Source organism: Meriones unguiculatus, chromosome 7 (genome assembly GCF_030254825.1).
Source record: "Meriones unguiculatus strain TT.TT164.6M chromosome 7, Bangor_MerUng_6.1, whole genome shotgun sequence".
Taxonomy (NCBI): domain Eukaryota; kingdom Metazoa; phylum Chordata; class Mammalia; order Rodentia; family Muridae; genus Meriones; species Meriones unguiculatus.
The window spans coordinates 116,324,927-116,347,736 of NC_083355.1; the positions used below are offsets into that span (position 1 = coordinate 116,324,927).

General features: G+C 41.1%; 1 protein-coding gene across 4 annotated transcripts in view; it reads right to left on the reverse strand.

Annotated features, from left to right (window-relative positions):
- The window catches only part of Ppp1r13b (protein phosphatase 1 regulatory subunit 13B), a 69,449-nt gene that overhangs the window by 12,305 nt on the left and 34,334 nt on the right, over positions 1-22,810 (reverse strand). For all 4 annotated transcript variants that reach the window (XM_060388225.1, XM_060388224.1, XM_021655991.2 and 1 more), the window contains exons 3-8: positions 20,968-21,087; positions 17,683-17,759; positions 8,879-8,980; positions 6,571-6,745; positions 5,212-5,408; positions 1,369-1,509 (exon numbers count right to left, since the gene is read on the reverse strand). In XM_060388225.1, the coding sequence (XP_060244208.1) occupies positions 1,369-1,509; positions 5,212-5,408; positions 6,571-6,745; positions 8,879-8,980; positions 17,683-17,759; positions 20,968-21,087 (812 nt within the window). The remainder of the gene's footprint in view (positions 1-1,368; positions 1,510-5,211; positions 5,409-6,570; positions 6,746-8,878; positions 8,981-17,682; positions 17,760-20,967; positions 21,088-22,810) is intronic.

The window sequence follows — 22,810 nt, forward strand, 5'->3', positions numbered from 1 at the left end:
TGGACATAAGCCCCGAGTTCTGTGCTACAGGTTTCAGACTTGACAGCCTTTATAAACACATGAGCCAGGCTGGAGTGCTGCCTTACAGTTAAGAGTACTGCTGCTCTGATGGCGCACCCAGGTTTGGTTCCTAGGACCCAGGTGGCAGCTAACAACTGTCTGTAACCCCAGTTCCAGAGGATCTGACACCCTTTTCTGGCATCTGTAGGTACTGTGTGCCTACAGAGCACAGACATACAGAAATAAAAAAATATAAAACAGAAAAATACATATGCCAATTCCTGAAGCTATCTTTCTTTTCCTCTTTCCTTTCTTTCTTCCTCCTCTCTTTGAAGAACTCTCCCCACTACTCTATATACGTAAGTATACAGAATCTTGTCTCTCATGGCCTCTGTGTTAATCTTGAGAGAAAAACATCATCTGAAACTGTAGTTACTAAATTATTGGCCTTTGAAATAAGGTTTAACCAATAGGGTAGGGCTCTATGAGAAACAGACTGTTAAAGTGCAGTCTTCCACCTTCTCCAGATCCACCCCAGCCAGGCAAAGCCATGACACCACACCCACCTCCTCAGAGTGCCTAAGGCAGACAGAGGACACCTCTGTCCCCAGACTGTCTCAGGGCAGGAAACTCAGGGCAGGGAAGACATCCTTGCTAGTGGATACTTCTATTCTCCAGCATGAGGGCAGAGTGTGACGGCTCTCCACTCAGCCCTAGGTGCAGACAGTGTACAAAAGTTGGATGTGGTACCCAGTTAGACACAGGGCATAGTGTTTATTCTCACTCACACACTGAGAGGCAGCAAGACTCAGAGGATGGTGAGGAACAAACAGACCCTGGATTGTGGTACAGCATTAGATGTTAAAGGAATGAGACAGAAATCTAGAAAGTCAGCCATGTTGTTTAAAAAAAAAAAAAAAGGCAAGGTGCAGAGTGTCTGAATAATGTACTTGCTGTAATCCCATTTTCATTTAATAGTCTAAATTCTTCTACACTTTTGTATATGAATTAAGCAAAAGACTAGACCCATTAGCAATTGTAAGCTCTGGAGAACAGGGGGAAAACTGCTTTATTTCCCTGTCAATGTTCCTGTACTATTTCAGTTTTTGCTCCAAGTATTTACTACCTTTGAAATTTAGAATAGCAAATATTTTGGAAACTATAACTCTATATAGCATTTTGTCCAGGATTTTTGTTGTTGAGACATGATCTCCTTTTGTAGCCCAGACTGGTCCCTACCTTACAAATCTCCTGCCTCTGCCTCCTAAGCATTGAGATTCAGTGCGTACCAGCAGGTCTAGTAACAACTGAACTGTTAGATGACGCACTAATAGCAGTTTAGCTCACAGCCATTCGCATTTCACATGCCTGGATTTTCTTTCCATAAAGGCGTTCACGAAGCTCGCTGATCCGCTTGTCCATCATGGCCACTTCCATGTTGCGCTTGTTCAAGAGCTCCTTCTGCTGCTGGAGCTTGGAATTCTGTTCCTGGTTAAGTTGGTTCCGAATCTGCAAAGTAGAGAGTACAATTAACAGCTGTATTAATTACATCCTGTTAGCTTTCTAGTAGGTGGGGTCTTACGTGAATCAAGACACTTATGTCTCTTCAGGGCCAGAGTGCCCTGGTTACAGCATGGTGGTCATCCACACAGCCCCAAGGTGTTCAGGCGCCATGAATCCAAACAGCAAAGGCTTTTAAAAAAGTGTGATCTCCACAAAGTGGACAAAAGCATCTAGAAAGCAGCTGGTCAGGTACAGTAGTTGCATGTGGAGGCTCACACCTTTAATCCGAGCACTCTGGAGGCAGAAGCAGTGGATCTCTGGGAGTTCCAGCCAGGCAGGGGTACACAGGGAGGTACTGTTTCCAAATTTAAGAACAACAACAACAAAAACCACTCCTCGTTTGTTTTTCAAAAACTTGGATCACTGACCCAAAAAGAGTCTCTGAGACCAAATGGAAGCACCAAGTTAAAGTGATAATGAATAAGCTGCGGAAGGTGGCTCAGGCCTGCAGTCTAAACAGCAGGAGGATCTGGAATTTCAGGCTAGACTTGACTACATGCACGCTAAGCTCAGGGCCCACTTGGAGCATAGGAAACCCACTCTCAAGAAACCCTTACTGTCTTAATAGACTGTACATGAACTGTGATGTACTCTGTAGTATGCTATGCCAGAATACACTGTACTATACTGTCTGTAATGTACTGAATGTGCATTTGAAAGTCTCCTTTGGATTGATTTTGTTATACAAGGGCCAGGCAGTGGTAGCACAACCCTTTAATCCTAGCTCTTGAGAGACAGAGGCAGGCAGATCTCTGTGAGTTCAAGGCCAGCCTGGTCTACAGTGAGTGTTCCAGGATAGTCAGGAACACAGAAAAATCCTGTCTCCAAAAAAAAAAAAAAAAAAAATCAATACATCCCCAAAAAGATTTTGTTATATAAAATCACTCAAATAAAAGTGACTATAATACATCCCTCTCGTAACACCAGATGCTGAATGTTAGGGTGCATCTGTGTCATGTCGTCACTGACAGGTGTACGTATGCAGATAATGAACACTCTATTTGTAAATGCAGATGTGACCTCTGGAATGTGATGGCCAGGCTACTTCTATAATGGCCCTACATTACAAATGCATAGTAACTAATTCCAAAATTCATGGCTAGTGATAAATACAACAGTTGCTGCAGTGAAGCAAGCCCTTTATCAGTGTGCCAGAATAAGGGACAACAAGGAATGGTTTACATGACAATCTCAGATCTCAACTTAGTATTTTGTTTCTTTTTAAAACATTTTTTATTTATTTTTATTTTATGTGCAATGGTGTTCTGCCTGCATGTATGTTTATGTGAGGGTGTCAAATCCTCTGGAACTGAAGCTACAGACAGTGAGCTGCTATGTGGGCACTGGGAACTGAACCCCAGTTCCCTGGAAGAGCAGCCAGTGCTCCCAACCACTCACTTATCTCTCCAGCCCGTATTTTCTGTTTCTTGTTGGGCTGTTTTGACTTAGTTCAGTTGTTCTGATACGCAGTTATGGATATTAGAGAAAAGAGGTGTCAGAAATGACAGTTTGTATTTCTGCTTTGAAGAATACTCAATTCTACGTTTTGATTTCTGGCAGAGCAAGCCTCCCACAACCTTGCAGGATCTAGAACCAGAAGACTCTGTGTCTTTTGATATTTATTGTGTTTTTGCAACAACAAGACCTGTTGTTTTCTGTTTCAGAAAACAGAACTTATGGATTGAATGTTTGCCCATTATTAAAGTAAAAACTATATTTATATTAGTTAAGAGGTCAAAGTCTTAGCTAGGCATGGTAGTGCATGCCTTTAATTCCAGGACTTGGGAGGCAGAGGCAGGAAGATCTCTGAGTTTGAGGCCAGCCTGGTCTACAGAGTAAGTTCCAGGACAGCTAGGGCTACACAGAGAAACCCTGTCTCAAAAACCAAAAAAGAAGAAAGGAAGGGAGGGAGGGAATAAAGAAAAGGTCAAACTCTCATTTCCAAGGAGAGGAAAGAAAGAAAAGGGACTGGAGGGAAGAAACTTGAGCTTTGCATTTGGATGTGTTTGCAGAGATGGCCTGTCAGCTGTGAGCAGGTACAGCACAGGGGAAACCAGTACAGAAGCAGCTTTTGTTTGCCTGAGTTCTGGTGCAGGAGCCTGAACCCAGGGCCTCTTAAATAATGGTGGGCAGGAACTCCACACTGGCCAACATCCCCAGTCTTTGTTTTTTGAGATAGGATCTTGCTATGTATACAGATTGGCCAATAGAGTTCGTATGGAACAAAGATAGAACAAACATCCTCTTCAAAATACATATAGGACAAGGGCCAACAGTGCCCTATGAGACCAAGCTTAGAGGCCTGGGGTAGCCCCTGCAGCAGCTCTATCAGAATCCAGGAGGCAAACCTCAGGCCACTAAATGAGGAAACTTAACTATGGAAGTAACTAGAAGGTCACAAACATAAGCCTAGATTCCAAATACAGCACTCACTTTACTGAGCTGTAACTGGCATCTATCTATCTATCTATCTATCTATCTATCTATCTATCTATCTATCTAATTTGTGTGTGTTTATGCCATGTATGTGTGGGTTCCTTCTGAAGCCAAAAGAGGCAGTGTCAGATCCCTGGAGCTGGAACTACAGGCCACTGTTAGTTGCCTGACTCTGGTGTCTGAAAGTATAGCAAGTGCTCTTAACCACTGAGCCATCTCACTGTTTCCTAGAATGATATTAAAAAAAAAAAAAAAGAAATAGAAACTAGAGACCATCAGGATCTACCCACTGTAGAAGGCTAGGCAATTATTTTGATAAACTTCTTATGAGCCCATAGCAGCAGCACACATACTTGCATACTCACAATCCTATTTGTATATTTACACTGGACAGGAGGCAGAACACTAAAAACTAAAAGCAGACCAAAAAGCTACTTCACTCAAATAGCTTCCTTAGAGTACATCTCACCAGAACACATACCCTAAAGCTACTTCACTCAAATAGCTTCCTTAGAGTACATCTCACCAGAACACACGTACCCTAAAGCTACTTCACTCAAATAGCTTCCTTAGAGTACGTCTCACCAGACACACGCCCTGCACACTGAACAGCTGCTTAAAAATGTAAAGGGACGGGGATGACCTGAGGGTCTACACTGAAATGTGCTCATAAAATGACCCAGTCCTTTTTTTTAGCACAGGCTAATAAAAATCAAAAAACCTGCCCCTGGCCTGAAAAGTCAACTGTTGAATGGCAGGCAGCTTTTTTAGATTTACATATTTTATTGTATGTGTATGAGTGTTTTGATTTGCATGTATGTACGTGCATTACGTGTGTGCAATGCCTGCAGAGCAGAAGGTATCAGTTTCCCTGGAACTGGAGTTACACATGTGTGTGAGCCACCACATGCTGCTAGAAACTGAACTTAAGTCTTCTGCAAAAACCGTAAGTGTTTAAGAGCTCTGAGACATCTCTCCAAGCCCAAAAGATGAAATTTGAATATTCAGTCTCCCTAAGTAAGCCCTAAACTGCACTGAGAAGGTATTTGGAGTGAAACCTTTTGGAGGCATTTACATACAGATGAGGTCAGACCTACTATTAAATTAGAATCTATAAATTTGTTTCCAGGTTCTGAATATCTGTTACATACCAAGGAGAAAGCCAGAAAGAGAATATCTGTATTTAACCAGGCCCCAGACCCAGACAATTACCTGTAGCTCTTGGTATAATCGTTTTAACTCCACAGCTGCTGGTCCTGTCAGCTTGCCATTGTATGACTGGAACCCATTCAGTTTTCCTTTTTTTAAATCTTCTAGTTGCTGACTAAGCTGATCAACTCGTAAGATTGCAGTCTGAACTTCCTGCTTCTTTTCTTGGAACATGGCACTGAACCTTTCTATCTCAGCAGCTATAATTACCAAAAAAAGGAAAATGGTCATTTAAAAAACATATTCTTCTTCATTTCTATACATTACACTCAATTCTGGCACTTTTTAGTCCTAGCCTGGGATTAAAGTGTATGCATAAAAATGAGATAAAAAAGATAAAATGCATGCATAACCCCAAACAGTTTTTTTCTTCCAAGAGCTGGGGATGGAGAAACCCTGAGTCTTACATTTGCTAGGTAGGTGTTCCGGCCTACCCAGCTCCAAAACACACCAACAGGCTTTGAAATCTGTGGTGTGACCATTCACAAAGCCAGTAACTATGCTTGTATTAGTTACTGAATATCCTGTAGAGATAGCAATTCAAAAGCTAGTTTGGCCAAGGTACGTCAGAATCTCAGAGAGAATGAGAGAAGCTTTGATGTGAAGGTCTTACCCATTGCTCTAATATTAAACAGGCATTAGCTGAATGGACAAACAAACAAAACCAAAGTTCACACAGAAGCAAAAGAAGCACCTGTATGATGTTACTGACCATTTGTTAAGACGAGGCCTTACTCCATAGTCTCTGCCTTTCAAGGGCTGGGATTACAGGTATGAGTCACCATACCTGGCTGTACTGTCACCTTAATGTATGGATAAAATTTAAGTAGTTAAACAAAACCAGACTATTCATTATAGCCTCTGGAGCAGCCTGACACCAATCCAAAGGGCTGATGTCACTACCATAACAGAAGTGTCCAGAGCTATTCCAAAACAAACTGCATGTCATAAATATGTAAAACTCACCATAAATTTATCAAAAGTTTAAGCTCAAGGAAAGAGAAATGTGAACCTCCTGATTAACCAATACACAAATTACTACATTGTACCCTATAAAATGCATAATTAAGTTTATATTTTCTAAAAATCCAGGAAATTGAATTCAAACAATACCATACTAGAACTCAACCTCATTCAGACTTCATTAGTTTTTTGTTTTTTGTTGTTTTTTTTTTTTTGAGAAGACTATATAATTTAAAAACCCAGTTAACTTAATGAACTCTGTCCTCTTTGCTGCAGGTGAGAGTAAAGTGTTAGAACATGCAACATGCCATTTGGATTTGTGCCTGGAACCGCCAGGCAACTGGCCTGTCTGATTTGGCTTAGCCTGGGCATGTGGGCACTTGGGCTGTAGGCACATACACAGATTGCCGTTCATAATTTTGCTGTAGTCAACTTGTCCTCTCATGGCACGAATCTTCTTCAGCTTGTTTTCCTGGGCTTCAACTCGCTCTTTCAATTTCTGAAGCTTTTCATTTTCAGAAATGGATTGCTGCTGGCGACGCTCCTGTTGCTTCAGAAAATGTAAACGCTGTTCCTAATAAAGAACGAAAAATCTAAACTTTGCAAGTAGAAACTTGATTACCTTTATACATTAAGGGTAAATAAACCGAATGTACCCTACAACACTGCCTATTAATGAACACTGAACAACACTGTAGGGATTCCACATACGTCAGACCAGACTGGCATTCCTGGATATCCATCTGCATGAGACAGTCTCAGTTTGGAGATTCTTACGGCAGAGCTGGCTGCATGCACTGATCATGCTGGCACCTCTGCTGAAAGGTCACAGCAAGGAACCTATGTCTTTTCCCCAGATACCATCATATCTGTCAAGTCCTACCAGCCTTGCTTCCTGCTGTCTGCACAGGCTGCAGATACTACAAAGTACTTCCAAGGATCCCACACTCAATTTCCTACACAGCAGCGTGTTCAATTTGGAAAGTAATCACTAGATGAACCACCAATCTGCCACTCATACTAGGCAATCAAAGGACTGTGTGCTTTAGTCACGATTAGTGTCTAAATGGGAAACATTTTAATAGGACAATCCTAAAATAAAATACACACATCACTCTCCAACAATTTTTCTCTTCCTCATGTGAAAACATACCTCAAAGTGTATTTGTGGTTCCATCTGTGCACATAAAGTGCGTCAAGAGGAGGAGGACCACACATGATCCCACAGGCATGACAGACCACACTAAGGTGCAGAAATTCATGCTCAGGCATCTCAGATTGAACATTGACTTGCGATTTATACTGCAGAAAGTATCTACAAAGCTGTCTTCATTACATGTTAGAGAGAGAGTGTGTGTGTGTATGCCACCTGGGTACAACAGCCCACAGAGGCCAGAAAAGGGTGTCTGGAGCTGGAGTCATGTAGTTGTGAGCTGCCTGATATGGATGCTGGGAACTAAACTTAGGTCCTCTGGAAAAGCAGCTATTACTTTTAACCACGGAGTTCTCTCTGTCTCTACAATACCTTCTTGAGGCCCAATAAGTTTGAGACAACTTTTTAAAAATGTGCGTGATTTTAAGTGGGTGGGTACAGTGTGCCATGACGCGCACGTGAAGGTCAGGGGACAGCCCACAGGCACTGGTTCTTTCCTTCTACCATGTGAGTCGCAGGAATGGAACTCAGGTCATCAGGATGAGCCACCTTGTTGGGCTAATGAGACAACTTTTCAAGACAAGTCCAACAAATTCTCATTTACATAAAAGCAGTCAGAACAGTGACCTGCATATTCAGTAAATGAAAACTACTAGATTAGTTACTTGGTGATTGAGTAACTCTCTCTACAGAGAGGACAATCAGGCAAACCAGTTGGGTAAAGGCACTCACCACCAAGTCCAGACCTGAGGGCCTCTCCTGGGACCCACATGGTGGAAGGAGAGAGCCACCTCTAAGAACCTGTCCTCTCCCTGACACCTGTACCATGACACACGTGCCACCCACACATAAATGCCTAAAGACCCACACGCAAAAGAAAAAAAAAAAACCACAAAGGATAATAAGCCAAGTTAGACTGTTCAGAGGCTTTCTTTAAAGCAGATTCAAAACATTTTAAGACATTTCACAGCATGAATAATGAGGGATGGGTAGTAGCTCTGATTATTTCTAGCTGACTATCAAGCAGGACTAAACCATGGTTTAGAAAGATTCCCAAATGTGCTGTCAGGGGTTTACCCCAAAAAGCAGAACTTGGAGTGTACAAGGGCCCTAACCATGCTCAGTGTGGAGCAGCGCTTGGAAAGGCCGTTTGTTAACTGGCTCTCACTCTTCCAGAGCCCCACCACAGCTTTCATCAGATTGCCAGTCTCCTCTAAGACAGTAAAACCTACTATATGGCCCAGATCACACCAAGGGGACTTGGGAATAACAGTGGGAAATGTCTTCTCTTTCACATTCTGTCTGTTATTTGGTTACTCAGCCATTTCCCGTTCTGTAATGAGATGTGTACCAAGGACTGAGGGTTCTTGCTCTGACGCAACTCCAACATCATGAAGATTCGGGCACATGTGCCATTACAGGATGCACCATATACGCACTGCTCTGCACTTCCCTGGCAGCGCATCTTACCACCCATGAAGGCAATCCCCGTCTCAACAGCCAGTTGAAAATACACATTGTGAATGATGTGAATGATGTTTCTTTTGAACGTACCTTGGCAACCAGCATTTGCTGTTGATTTTCAATTTGCTGCTGCTGCCTGGCCGCCATATCCTGAAGTTCTGAGAGAGTAAGTTCAACACGTGCATTCCCAACCTGTGGAGAACAAAAAGTACTCGGTGTGTGCGTCCCTCTGCATAATTACCTTTCTCTCGCATCAGACTCACCACACAGCTTGGTTTTAGAGAGGGTCACTAGAAGTTAGAAGAATAGGAACTTCTTCACAAGAACTTCTCTTACCTGGAGACCACTTTTATTAAAGGTAAATATCAGTTATAATTTTTCCTAAATACAATTTTCTAATGCATAAATCTCAGATATTAGTCTTAATAAAAAAAAACATTACATGACCATTTCCAGACGTGCACAACTGCAATTCCTCTGTTTTGAGTAGGGATTTAACAGGTATATTTGAACAAATGAGGCTGCCAACATTTAAGGACAAGCATTCAAAAAATAAACACATAGATGACAAGAAAAAAACAAAACCATTTCACTGTCACTAGATGAAAGCTAAGTACAAATAGCTCTTAAATGCAATGTTCATTAAAGCCCTCTGTATGGCCTGCTACCTGACAGAGAACAGGGCATATGGCTCGGACATGAAAAGGAAGCAGAGCATGACAACAGGCACACACCCTTCCCACACAGCCTCACCATGACCATCAGGCAGGCGCCAGGGCACTCCACCTTACAGATGGGAGAGCAAGCAGAAGCACACAGTTTAAGAAGGCAATGCAGACAGCACATGCTCTTAACCCATCACACAGAACATGGCTCACCAAGTTCCGCCCTGTGCAAGACGAATGCTATCAGATGTGCTCCACGCACTGCGCACACATTCAAGTCTGTATACCGGGTGTGCTTGAGGAAGTACAACACTGGCTTTGAGGTTTTATACCTACGTCCTCCTGCTTTCCTCCCTCTGCTGCTCTATGTTGTATTTGAGATTTTTCCTGTCTTTTACTTTTTAACTGGTAAAGAAGACAAACCCAATCAAGACCCCTGGACAATAACAGGAACCTGTCTCAAAAAGATTTAATCTAAGCTCGAGTGAGCTCTAACTGTCCCCACAGTTGGTACACCTACACCCCAGTTTTAAATTCTTCCAGTACCAAATAATCACTTCTCCCCCACATCTCTCCAGAAACCTCTGACTGCTCCCTCTGACAACCTTTGACAATGTCCCTAATGAAGCTAACTGAGCCACAGCTTACTTTGGTACCTTGCTCTACTTTTATTATATTCTTTAGACTACTGTGATCTGTTTATATTTCTAACTCTAAAAAGAACCTGTGAACCCAGTTTTAAAAAATTACCTCACCAAACATCTTGCTTTAATGTTTGCAAAGCTAGAACAAATGGCATAGAATTGGTTAAAAAGAATAAAGTAAAGAAATTCTAAGCCTGATTTTTGTAATGAATTCTAAGAACCTCTGAGTAATTCTTTAAACTGCACATTTTATACATTTTTTGTATGGAGAGCTCACAATAAAAGACAAACACAAGAGGGACTGAAGAGATGGCTCAGAAATTGAAATTGTTTTTATAGAAGACCTGGATTCAATGCTCACATGGGTGGCTCACAACTGTCTGTATAACTCCAGTTCCAGAGGATCTGATGCCCTTTTCTGGCTTCCATGGGCACCAAGCACACATGTGGTGTACAGATATACATTCATGCAAAACACTTATAAAACAAAGAAATATATAAAAAGAAAGAGAGAGCGCAAGAGAGACACACAGGCATAGTGATATACACCTGTAATTCCAGCAGACAGAGCTCTATGAGTCATTCCATGACAGCCAGAACCACATAAAAAGACCCTACCAAAAACAAACAAACAAACAAACAAAAACATACATGTTGACTCTAATGAGAACCAAAAGCAAAGTACTGAGGCGAGTGACTGCTTCCAAAATCAAGGCTGACAGGACATCCTGAGCTACACTCATGGTAACATCTAAATTTAAAATTGAACATGTTTACTTTAAAATTTAAAAATATTTCTTTATTTATATGGGTACTTTGTCTGCATGTACATCTATCTGCACAACAGAAGACAGCCTCTGACAGTTGTGAGCTACCATTCTGGGAACTGAACTCAGGACCTTCAGAAGAGCAGGGAGACACCTCTCCAGCCTTATTTTAAATTTTAATTAACTTATTTGATGTGTATGGGCATTTTGCCATTCTTAGAAGCTTCCCTGGTAAAAGACAACACCCTACAGAAAGCATAACCTTGGGTAACAAAAGAAAAGCAAAGCTTGCATCTGCCCTCAGGCTTTGCCCCTCTGAGATATGGCTCTAGCAGCTGCTGTAGACATTCACACACAAGTCTGCACAAAGATTTGCTTCTCTCAGGACCAGAATGTTGCTTATATGGCAGACTGACATTTAAGTTCCCAGCTGCCAGGCTGCTTTGCAGATTGCATCTGCAGTCCCATCTCGCAGTGCATCAGAGTTCCTGCCTCTCCTCTCTGCCAGATCTCACTCTATCAGTCTTCTAGCATCGTATGTTCAAATGATTTCAGTTTGTATTCTCCTGAACATTAATGATGTTGCACACAATTCAATGTACTTAACAGGGCATTCATGAATCCCATTTGGTGAAGCCATGCTCAATTTTTTAAAATTGGGTAATTTCCCCCTAAACAAGAAGCTATTTGCAATTGATAACTACTGGCAAATGGAAAATCCATTTTTCTCCAATGGAGTCCCACTAGGCATAGCAACAACTCTCCAGGGAAGGTCCCATGCTCCAAACACAAAATGAACGTTACTTTTATTTTGTGTTATTGTTGCTGTGTGTGTGTGTACTTTTTGTTTGATTTTGTCTTTTTTTTCTCATTTTTTTATGGTTTTTTGTTTGTTGAGAGAACACAAAGTTAGGTGGGTAGGATCTGGGAGGAGTTGGGGGAGGAGAAAAACATGCTCAAAATATATTGTATAAAATTTTAAATAAATAGAAAAACATGAATAAAAAATACTGTTTTCAGAGTTCATATATCCTGTCATAAGTTATTCACATAAGTTATTTATCAAGCATATGATTCTCAAGTATTTCCTCACAGACTTTGCCTTCTTTTTTCATAACAAATATTAAGACCACCTTATCTGTACTAAGCAACCAGACAGATATGGCAGAAGACAAATTCATCGGCTGGAAAATGTCTCTTTATTAAGGAATGCAGAACACAACACAAAGCAAAGGCAATTTAAGAGATAAGGAAAACAAAACAGGACAGGTATCTAATTGAGATCCAACAAAAAGAGGAAGATAAATATCTATAGAGAACTTTGTAGAATTATTAATAAATGCTAATCCTCAGAATCAGTAAGTTTGACAAAGTCAAAATAAATTTACACAGCCTCACTCAAAAATGGAGGATTATTTATTCCTAATCCCAAATGTCACTAAATGAAAGTAAAGAGGTTTCTGATATCATATAATATTCAACACAAAGTAGGTCTGAGAGGCGCACACAGCAACTAGACAAAAACAGCAAGAGACCAGATGGTATCTGAGAAAAGGCTGAGCCATAAGTGACCCTGGATGAGCATCCCAGTCACAGGGCTGCCATGGGACTGTGACATGAATTGCTGGCAAGCAGATGAAATATCTACACAAGGCAGACTAAGCCTTCACCTGTCTTAGAAGCAGGTAAATCCTGGCCTGACCCTTCCATGTTTTTGCTATAGTAGCTAACATCTAGATTTTTTTTTTCCCTAGACAGCTGTTATCTGACAAGCACAATTGAGTCCTTGGTACTACATGAAAAATGATGACTGAGTTATCACATTAGTAACTGCTTTCAAAAGTCAATCTTGACATTTGTATTCAACTGATCAAAAGTGTCAGGGCAATTTAGGTGAAAGGACAATATGTATTTAACAAATGATAAAAAATGCAAAAGAATGAATTTGGATTTCTACCTTATACCATACACAAAAATTAACTTAAAATAGGTATTAGACTGAAATATGCACTAAACCTTTAATAGTTGGAAGAAAACACAATCTACTGGCCTTGCAGCATGCTGAACATCTAGGCAGGACAAGTAAACAAGACGAAGGGCTTCCAGGACTCTACCAAAGAACACTTTTTGATGGACTCTGTCCTTTCAAAATAGAAAATCATACCTGTGAGCACTTCTATCGAAGCAAAGAACCCATGGCCTTTGGAACCCCACACAGGACACACAACAGAGAGTAAATTAAGATCTTTACAGCACAGTCAAGCCACCACCTAGACCCACCTGCCTTGTTGACTTACAGTCTATAGAGAGCAGAACTTCCCTAGCCCTTGCTTGAGCAGCTGCTAATGGGCACGACCCACACTAGTTCAGCATTCTGTCTTGCTCCAACCCACACACCAGCTCTCCCTCACAGCTGCTACCTGATCTGCTCTTTCTCGTCTCAGTTCACAAGGCAGAGCACTTAATATGCAATTGTTCCATCCAGGACTGACATATAAATTATGGGGAAAATACTTCTAATATCTTGTTAATTTAAAAAATGCATGTACAAGTGCTTTGGAGACAGTAAAGTACTTTACAAGGCAATGCATTAGAGGATTAAAAGGCAGGTGTACATGCTATAAAATACACCAAAACATCTTTGATGTTATGCTTTTAGCAGTTAGTCCTCTAGACAGGTTCTCTGACTCTCCTCTAATTACAAGCTCTTATAAATGGTACAAACACACTTTTTAACAAAGGTTCGTTTTAGAGTGTTTTGTCTGCCTGTATGTCTGTGCACCACATGAATGCAGTTCCCTCTAAAGCCTGAAGAGGGTGGTGGATCCCTGGAACTGGAGTTAGAGATGGCTGTTAGACTACATGCAGGTTGTGGCTAAGATTAAACCTAGGTACTCTGGAAAAGGAGCCATTGCACTAAGCTGCTGAGCCATCACTCCAGCCCCATAAACACACTTTTAATTTTGGTTTCAGGCCTAAAAATCGTTGGTCTTGATGTACTGAATCCAGATGCAACTTGATGGGCTGGGGTGGGTTTGTTGGCGGGGGAGCACACCTTTTCTGAGGAGACGGGAAAGAAGAAAGGGGGAAGAGGGCAGGAGGGCGGAACCAGGAGAAGGGAAGGGAGGGGGCTATGATCAGAATGTAAAATGAATAAATGAATAAATTTATTAAAAAATCTTGTTGCTCTTAACAATTGTATCAAGGAAAAAAAGATCACAAACCTACACAAACTAGCCTTCTCCCTTTGTTATATATTAGGAATACTGGTCTTCTGAGCACCTCTATCTATCATCCATCTTACATTACCATCCCTGAAGCTCAGATCACAGCAAATCTTAAAATTCAAAAGAACTTTCAGAGATGTTGAGATGTCTCAACAGGTAAGGATGCTTGTCACCAAGACTGACAACCTGAGTTCACCCTCTGAGACCCACAAGGTGGACACATAAAACTGGCTCCCCGGGGCTGGAGAGATGGCTCAGAGGTTAAGAGCACTGGCTGCTCTTCCAGAGGTCCTGAGTTCAATTCCCAGCACCCACATGGTGGCTCACAGCCATCTATAATGAGATCTGATGTCCTCTCCTGATGTGAAGGCATACACGCAGATATTGTATCCATAATAAATAAATTAATTAAAAAAACTGGCTCCCCAAGTTGTCCTCTGGCCTTTATGTATTCACACATTCTTGTAGCATATACACGAACATGCACGCCCATGCCTACCCACACACCAATTTCAAAACTGTGCTGTTAACTCTGAGTTCTTACTGTGACATATGCCCGTATCCTGGAAGTTGTTTCCAGCAGGGACAGGAACAGTCACATAAGGTCTGCTTTACATCCTTTTACACCATCACCAATCCCACCAAGCAGCTAGGTGTGATATGTTACTCCTGGAATTCCAGCACTCAGGAGGCAGAGGCACATGGATCTCTGTGAGTTTGAGATAGCCAGGGTTATATGGAGAAACCCTGTCTCAAAAAAAAAAAAAAGAAAAGTCCACTATGCATCCATCCACCCATCCATTTGAGACAGTCTCACTATGTAGCCAAGGATGACCCTGAACTCACAGCAATCTTCCTTCTACTTCCCAGCTGCTTGAAATATAGGCATGTGCTGCCACATGTAGCTGTGTCAAGAAATCTTAGAGTAAGAGAAGTCAAGAGTGGAACAGGCTGTAATACCAGCACTCAGGAAGTGAAGACAAGAAGATCAGATGGTGAAGGTCATCCTCAGCTACACAGCAAGTCTGAGTAAAGCCTGGGATACTGTGAGGCCTTGTCATAAAAGTAGGGTAAGGATAAATGAAAGAGAGAGAGAGACAGATAGATAGACATACACACAGACACATAGACATATAGATACACACACACTGAGAGAGACAGAGAGAGAAATAGACTGATGTCCTGAAACAGTTAAGAGCTCTCTGCACAATTCTTCTGGATTTCGAGTAAAAAATATGTCAGATGAGGATATGTGAAATGATCTTTAGAGACTGGAGTGCAAGGAAGAGGAATGCCCAACCTTAACATCAGCATTTCTCTGAGTCCCACAAGGAATATGACATTGAAACCAAATAGAAAAAAAAAAATATGGGGCTGGGGAGATGGTTTGATGGCTAAAACACATGCCACAAAGTGTGAGGTCCTGAGTTTGAACCCTCGGAACCCACATAAAAGCTACCCTATGTAGAGCACAGCTGTAATCCCATGGACTCCTACGGAGATATGAGACAGAAGAGTCCTAGAAAGCCTGCTAGCCTGGTGTATGCAACAGTAAACAGAAGGGAGCAACAAAGGGGGAAGGCAAGCACAAACACCTGCAGCTGTCTTCTGACAGACAAATTCTTATATGTACACATGCACGCTTACACACACACACAGTTTTTAATAAGAAAAACTAGAAACCATGATCCATGTCTCTGCGGGAGTTAATATGGCCCTCCTAGGCTCGTTCATTTGAATGCTTGGTCCCTAGCTGGTGAAGGTTTTGGGATACATTAGGGAGTGTGTTCCTGTTGGAGGAGGTGTGGCCTTGTTAGGGAAGGTGTGTCACTGGGGGTGGCCTTCAAAAGCCATTGCTAGGCCCAGTCTCAATTTGTCTGCCTCCAATTTGTGGATCAAATTAGCTAGCACTCCAGCACCATGGATTCAACCTCTGAAATTGTAAGAAAGCCCTCCACTAAATATTTTTCTTTTATAAGCTGCCTTCATTATGTCGTCTTGTCACAGCAACAGAAAGTCAAGGAAGACAGACTTCCTAGTGACTGTCTATGAAACTTAACAAAACTACCATTAATTGGGTTATTTCCTCAATCCCTCCCTTTCCTTCTCTCTGCTTCTCTGTCCCGGACAGGATCTCTATTAGAATACCATGCTGGCCTCAAACTCACAGAGATCCACTTGTTTCTGCCTCTCAACAACTGGATTTAAAGAAATATACCAACAAGCCTGGCTTCTCTCTCTCTCAAGAGTGTCTCATCTATCCCAGATGGCCTTGAACTAATGACCCTCCTGTCACTACCTCCCATTGCTTAAGTTATAGGCATATGACGCCATTTTTGGTATGTGTGGTGGCAGAGATGAAACACTCTGTCAACTGAATTACAGTCTGGAACACTCTACTGACAAAGCATAAAAGAATAATTAATTAAAACTAGAAAAAAATATATAAATACTGTCAATCTTGACAAAATAAGTTATATACTGCTTTTATTTGCTGCTTAGAATTTGGGAAGAGGGAAGACAGAAGAATGGGTAGAAGGCTACTATCCTTCTTTTACAAAGATGGAGGTCATGTGATTCAAAGAAATTCAAAGAAGCAGGGATTTGGGGCTGGAGAGAGGGCTCATCAATTAAGAACACTTGTTTCTCTTGTAGAAAACCTGGGTTGCAGTTAACAACTATCTGAAACTTCAGTTTCAAGGAATCCAAAGCCCTCTTCCAGCTTCCATGGGCACTGGTCATGCACATGGTGTACATACATACATGCACACACAATATACATACATGCAGGGAAATCATATATATAATATACATAATAAATATTATAACATATTTATTTTAATACTATATGGTATTGTTAATATGTAATTTATATATTGTAAATATAATAACATATAATAAAAAGTCTTAAGAAGAGAAGGAGGTGACAGTGGCAATTCAGATTAGGTTTCCCTTATCTAAAAGTTCAAAATCCAACACTTTTCGGAGCTCTAACCTTACTCTTGGGTTAGGGATATTCAATCAATGAAGCCTATGCAAGCCTATACTATGAAAAACTATGAAATCTGAAACACTCTGACTAAGCGACTGTCAACCTGCACATCCACAGAGGTGAAACAACAAACACAGCTCTAATCTGGGAAGTCAAGTGGCAAATGTAGCCAGTGTGTAAGTCATGTAGTCAGAATAAAACCCACCTCCCTCCAGACTCCATGTTCTTACCACATCTAAAAAGGTCACACACTTGCCCACAGTTAAATGATTAGTTAGTTTCATAGTGAGCAAGAAATAAATGGTAACAAAAGGGGCTGGAGAGAATGGTTAAGAGCACTGTCTGCTCTTCCTGAGGTCCTGAGTTCAATTCCCAGCAACCACACGGTGGCTCACAACCATCTATACAGGGATCTGATGCCCTCTTCTGGCATGCAGGTGTACATATGGAGCACTCATATATGTTAAATAAATAAGTAATATATGTTAAATAAATAAAACAACTTAAAATTACAGACCCTGTGCTCACTGACCAATATTCACAAATACCAAAAAAAAAAAAAAAAAAAAAGAAAAAATTCCACAGTTCACATGACTTACCCCATTTTCAGTGCGCTTTTCTCCAGGTACATTTGTTACATTTCTCTGAGTTCTCTGCTCTTGGGTCTGACGGCCACCTAAAGAGATGAGAGGATGAAGGCCACTGTGAGAGCTCATCCACACTGTTAACTGGATTTAGAAACCCCATGAAAACACCTTTCTGTGTCTATAAAAGGGGGTTTCCCGAACCTTTAACTAAGGTGGGAAGAGCAGGAAGACCCACCCTGAATGAATGAAGCACTGTGCCATGGCCTGGGTTTCTAGACTGAATAAAAAGGAGGAAGAAAGCTAGCAGCCACATTCCCGCATTGCTTCCTGAGACCCAGCAATGCCTCCCTCCTGCCATGACAATCAGGGCAGTGCTCCTACCATGGACTGCATGTCCTCTTGAACTGGGAGCCAAAAGAAACTGTGTCAGCTATCTTTCCTGGATTGTCTACATTTTTTAATTTACATTTTTGAGAGTTTCATGCATGAGTAATGAACTTAGTTATTTTCAGATTTAAAAAAATTATCAACACCATTATTATTGTGGTGTGTTTTTTTTTGTTTTTTTTTTTTTTTTAAAGTCTTTTGCTATATATCCTTGGCTGGCCTGGAACTTGCTAAGTAAAATCATAGAGATCCTCCTGCCTCTGCTTGCTTTCTAAGTGTTGGAATTAGAATATGTGCCATCACATACATTTTAATCGTATGTATGTGTCCGTGTGGGTTTATGCACATGAGGCAGTACTCATGGATGCCCTAAGACAGCACTGGATACCTTGGAACTAGAGTTACAGGCAGGCTCAGGTCCTCTAAAAAAGCAATATGTGCTCTTAACCACCAAGATGTCTCTCCAGCCCCCAAAAGATTTTTGCCTTTTTCCAAAAAAATTTTTTTCTCAAAAAAAAAAAAAAAAATTGTATATGTGTGTGTGTGTACGTGTTCACAAAGGGCAGAAGAGGCACCGGATCTCCTGGACCTGGAGTTTCTAACGGTTGTGAGCCACCTGGTCTTCATGCTGGTAACTGAACTCAGGCCCTCTGGAAGAGGAGCAAGCATTTTAAACTGCTGACTCATCTCTTTGGCTCTCAACTAGTTTTTTTTGTTTGGTTTTTTTTTTGTTTTGTTTTTTGTTTTTTTCTCCACAGTAATGAGAAAAATAACAAATACAACCGCCAACTCTTCACTTTTTGCATATTTATTGAACACATATGGAAAATACCAGGAGAAAAAAAATCCAAGACTTACTACAGTTAAAAATGTTTTACAAAGCCAGGTATGGTGGGGTGTGCCTGTAACCCTAGAACTCAAGCAGCAGGAGCATCTCTGTGAGTTTGAGGTCAACCTGGTCTACAAAGTGAGTCCAGAAGGGCCAAGGCTACACAGAGAAACCCTGTTTCGAAAAACAAAAACAAAACAAAACAGAAACAAAAAGTTATACAATCAGTCTTTTCATGCTTCTTGTATTTTAATTAGTCTCATGCATGAAATTTATAGTCAAGCATGAAATTGACTTGTTATCAGAAGTATTTTAACTGCGGACTGGATAGATGGCTCTGTGGTTATAAACCCTCGCTGTTCCTATGGAGATCCTGGGTTCAGTTCCCCAACACCCATGTTGGCTCACAGCTCTCTGCAACTACAGGTCTCAGGGAATTGACACTCTCCTGCCTCAGAAAGCATCAGGCATGTATGCTGCACAGATGCACATGCAGGCAAAACACCCATACACATGAAACAAAGAAAGAAAATACACTGAAAAACAGACAGTGTGTTCTAGCTGCCCGCCATGGTAGTACCTGCCTTTAATTGTAATACTCAGTGGCAGAGGCAGAGGCAGAGGCAGAGGCAGAGGTAGGCAGAGGTAGGCAGATCTCTATGAGTTTGAGGCCAGCCTAGTCTACATATTGAGTCCCAGGCCAGCCAAGGCTACAGAGTGAGACAAAAAACAAACACACAACAACAACAACAACAAAATAGAAGAAAAGAAAAAAGAAATACAATTTTACAGCAAATACCAGCTAAGCTGGCAGGAGCAATCCCCTTAATATAAAAGACAAATAAAGAAGGGCAGCCACACATGGCGGCACACGCCTTTCATCCCAGCACTTGGATGGCCAGCCTGGTCTATAGAGAGATTCCAGAATAGCTATGGGCCAACAGAGAAAACCTGCCTCAATGGGTTAACGAATTAATGAATATATAAAGGAGGGTAACTTGCAATAAAGAAATCCTTCTTTATAAAATTATACCCTTTTTTCCATGTATGAATGTATATATACATACATATGTGTATGTATTTTGAGACAGGGTTTCTTACGTATTTATTTATGGACAGGATCTCTTGCTTTTCTATCATTTTTTTTTCTTCTAATTTCTAAGACTTCTTACATGGAAATGAAAAGATATCCATCCATGTGAGTTATCCATATTATCAGGATGCTTACTGCCTTCAGTTTTGTTTTGTTTTGTTTTGTTTTTGGTTTTTCGAAACAGGGTTTCTCTGTGTATCCTTGGCTGTCCTGGTCTCTCTTTGTGGTCCAGGCTGGCCTTGAACTCACAAAGATATACCTGCCTCTGTCTCCCGGTGCTGGGATGACAGGCATAAGCCACCACTACCTGGCAGTTTTTCTTTTCTTTTTATTGTTTGTTTGGTTTTTGTTGTTGTTGTTGGTGGTGGTGGTGGTATTTCTTTTGTTGTTGTTTTGGTTTTTTCAAGATAGGGTTTCTCTGTGTAGCCCTGGCTATCCTGTAACTCACTTTGTAGACCAGGTTTTTTTAAGGCAGCAGCTCAGTAGGTAGCCCTGGCTGGCCTGGAGCTCAGAGGTCCACCTCTGGTGGTGCTGGGTGCTGAGATTAAAGGTGCCACCACGCCTGGCTTTATTTTAAGTAGCACACTTGCTGGTCTTGTCTTTTATGGTATGGTGTAACACTGAGAAAGGCCTGGTCCAGTCTAAAGTGAGAGCTATTCCCCATAACCTTTTCCTTTATTATTTCAAGGTTTTATTTTAAAATTTGCTATCTGAGCTGTCTTATTTATTAAAATTAATTCCTTTATACATAGCATGTTTGCACACTATCATTTGAATGCATCATCTTACCAGCTTGGTGTCTTACAGAGCTAGTACTTACAGGTTGTAACATACTCCAATCCTGCAATAGCAGAGGCCAAAAGCAAATGGAATACACATTCTCCCAACAATTTTGAGTAAAGGAAGAAAATGTGTGAAATTTTTTTTTCTAAAATTAACTAGTGTGATAAAAGTTAACAAGTGAGTGAAGAAGAATGCATTTATTTACCTTGTTCACTGCTTTCAGCTGGAGAGTCCTCATGTCGAAGAAAAAATTTCACTTCTTCCCTGCGAGGTCCCCACTTCTGCAGGTGCTCATACATCATGTGGTCATAAGGAATGGGGCGTTCTAGGAGAAAGACTACAGTTTACTCCAGAAACAAAGACAATGCTACCAGTCAAAGTGCTCATTTTTGCTCTCTTTCTCCCTCTCCATCTCCCTCTCCTCCCCCCCCCAATTCAAGAAGAACATTAAAGGCACCATATTTTACTTTAATGAACAAAAGTAGAATAAATGAGAAATGACACACATTGAGGCAACATACAAATATAGTACCACATTATCCAAGTACATTTCCAGCATCTAATAGGGAATAATGAACCTGACCGTGCATCTCTATTTTCACAAACCTGTGTTCTTCAATGATGCTTCTAGGTCTCACCCTACAGGCCTTAACCACTGTAATTTATTCATCTGCAGTTCAGTGTTTTTTAATTTTTGTACTGAGGACTGAACTTGGGGCCTCACGTGTTCAAGGTAAGCACTCCAGCACTGAGCTTACATTTAAACAATTTAGACTTTTTGTTTCACACATATATATTTTCTTTTTTCCAAGATTCGTTTTATGTGCATATGCCTATGTCTGTATGTAGGTGTATTCAGGTGCCCATGGAAGCTAGAAAAGGGAACAGGAGCCTCTAGAGCTGGATTTAAAAGGAAGTTGTAAGTAACCTAACATGCATGCTAGGGACTAAAATCTGGTCCTCTGTAAAAGCATCATGCACACTTTTTTTAAAAAAGTAATTTATTTAATTTTATTTTATGTACATTGGTGTGAGGATGTCAGATCCCCTGAAATTGGAGCTACAGACAGTTGTGAGCTGCCATGTGGGTACTGGGAATTGAACTTGGGTCCTCTGGAAGAGCAGCCAATGCTCTTAACCATTGAGCCACCTCTCCAGCCCTGCAGCAAGCATTCTTGACTACTGAGCAATCTCTCTAGTTCTCATATCTCATCTTTAAAATATGATTTATTCTGAACTACTAATAATTTAGACTATTAAAAAGATGGGCACATGCCATATCTGTAATTCCATCACTTGGGAGGTAGAGGCAGGTTTGAAGGCAGCCTTAAGGATGGGAAGTCTTAAACCAGCCTGGGCTACCTAGTGAGATACTGTCTCAAAAAATTTTTATTTCACACAAGTAGAAAAATTGCCAAGACAGTACTATATACCTTTACCTGAGTTTCCCTAATGTAGAGTTGTCAAAACAAGTAGTTTACACTAGCAGACTACTGTTAGATTAGAGGCTTTAGTTAGAATTTACCAGCTTCTCACTAATGCTGCCAGGATCTCCTACATGTGTTGCAACTTCCAGGCCTCCTCTGGCCTGTAACAGTTTTTTTTTTTAATGGTTATGACAATTCTGAGAATTGGACAGGTATTTTTCAGGATGATCATAGTTTTGGTCTGTCTGATGTCCTAAGGCCACATGTTTGGGGTTGGACTGAGGTGAGCACCTCTTCTTCCTCTTGGCTCTGGCAGGTGTGCACATCTACAGTCAGAGCCCAGCGTGAGCTTTCCTGCAGGCTCTCAAAGGGGTCATTTACTGAACAGGGAGAAACCATCTTACTCAATCGGTTATTAAATGGCAACACTAATCTCTAATGCAGCCAATAGGTCCCTCTTGGACCAAGTGCATTCTCCTCTATGAACAGACTTTTACAATGTCACAACTTTTCAACTTGCTATTGAAGTGGATTAGCTGATATTTTATTTAGGATTTTCTCATCTATGTTCAGACTAAGGGGCTGGAGTTGGAAGATGTTTGCCCAGCTCGTGGAAAGCCC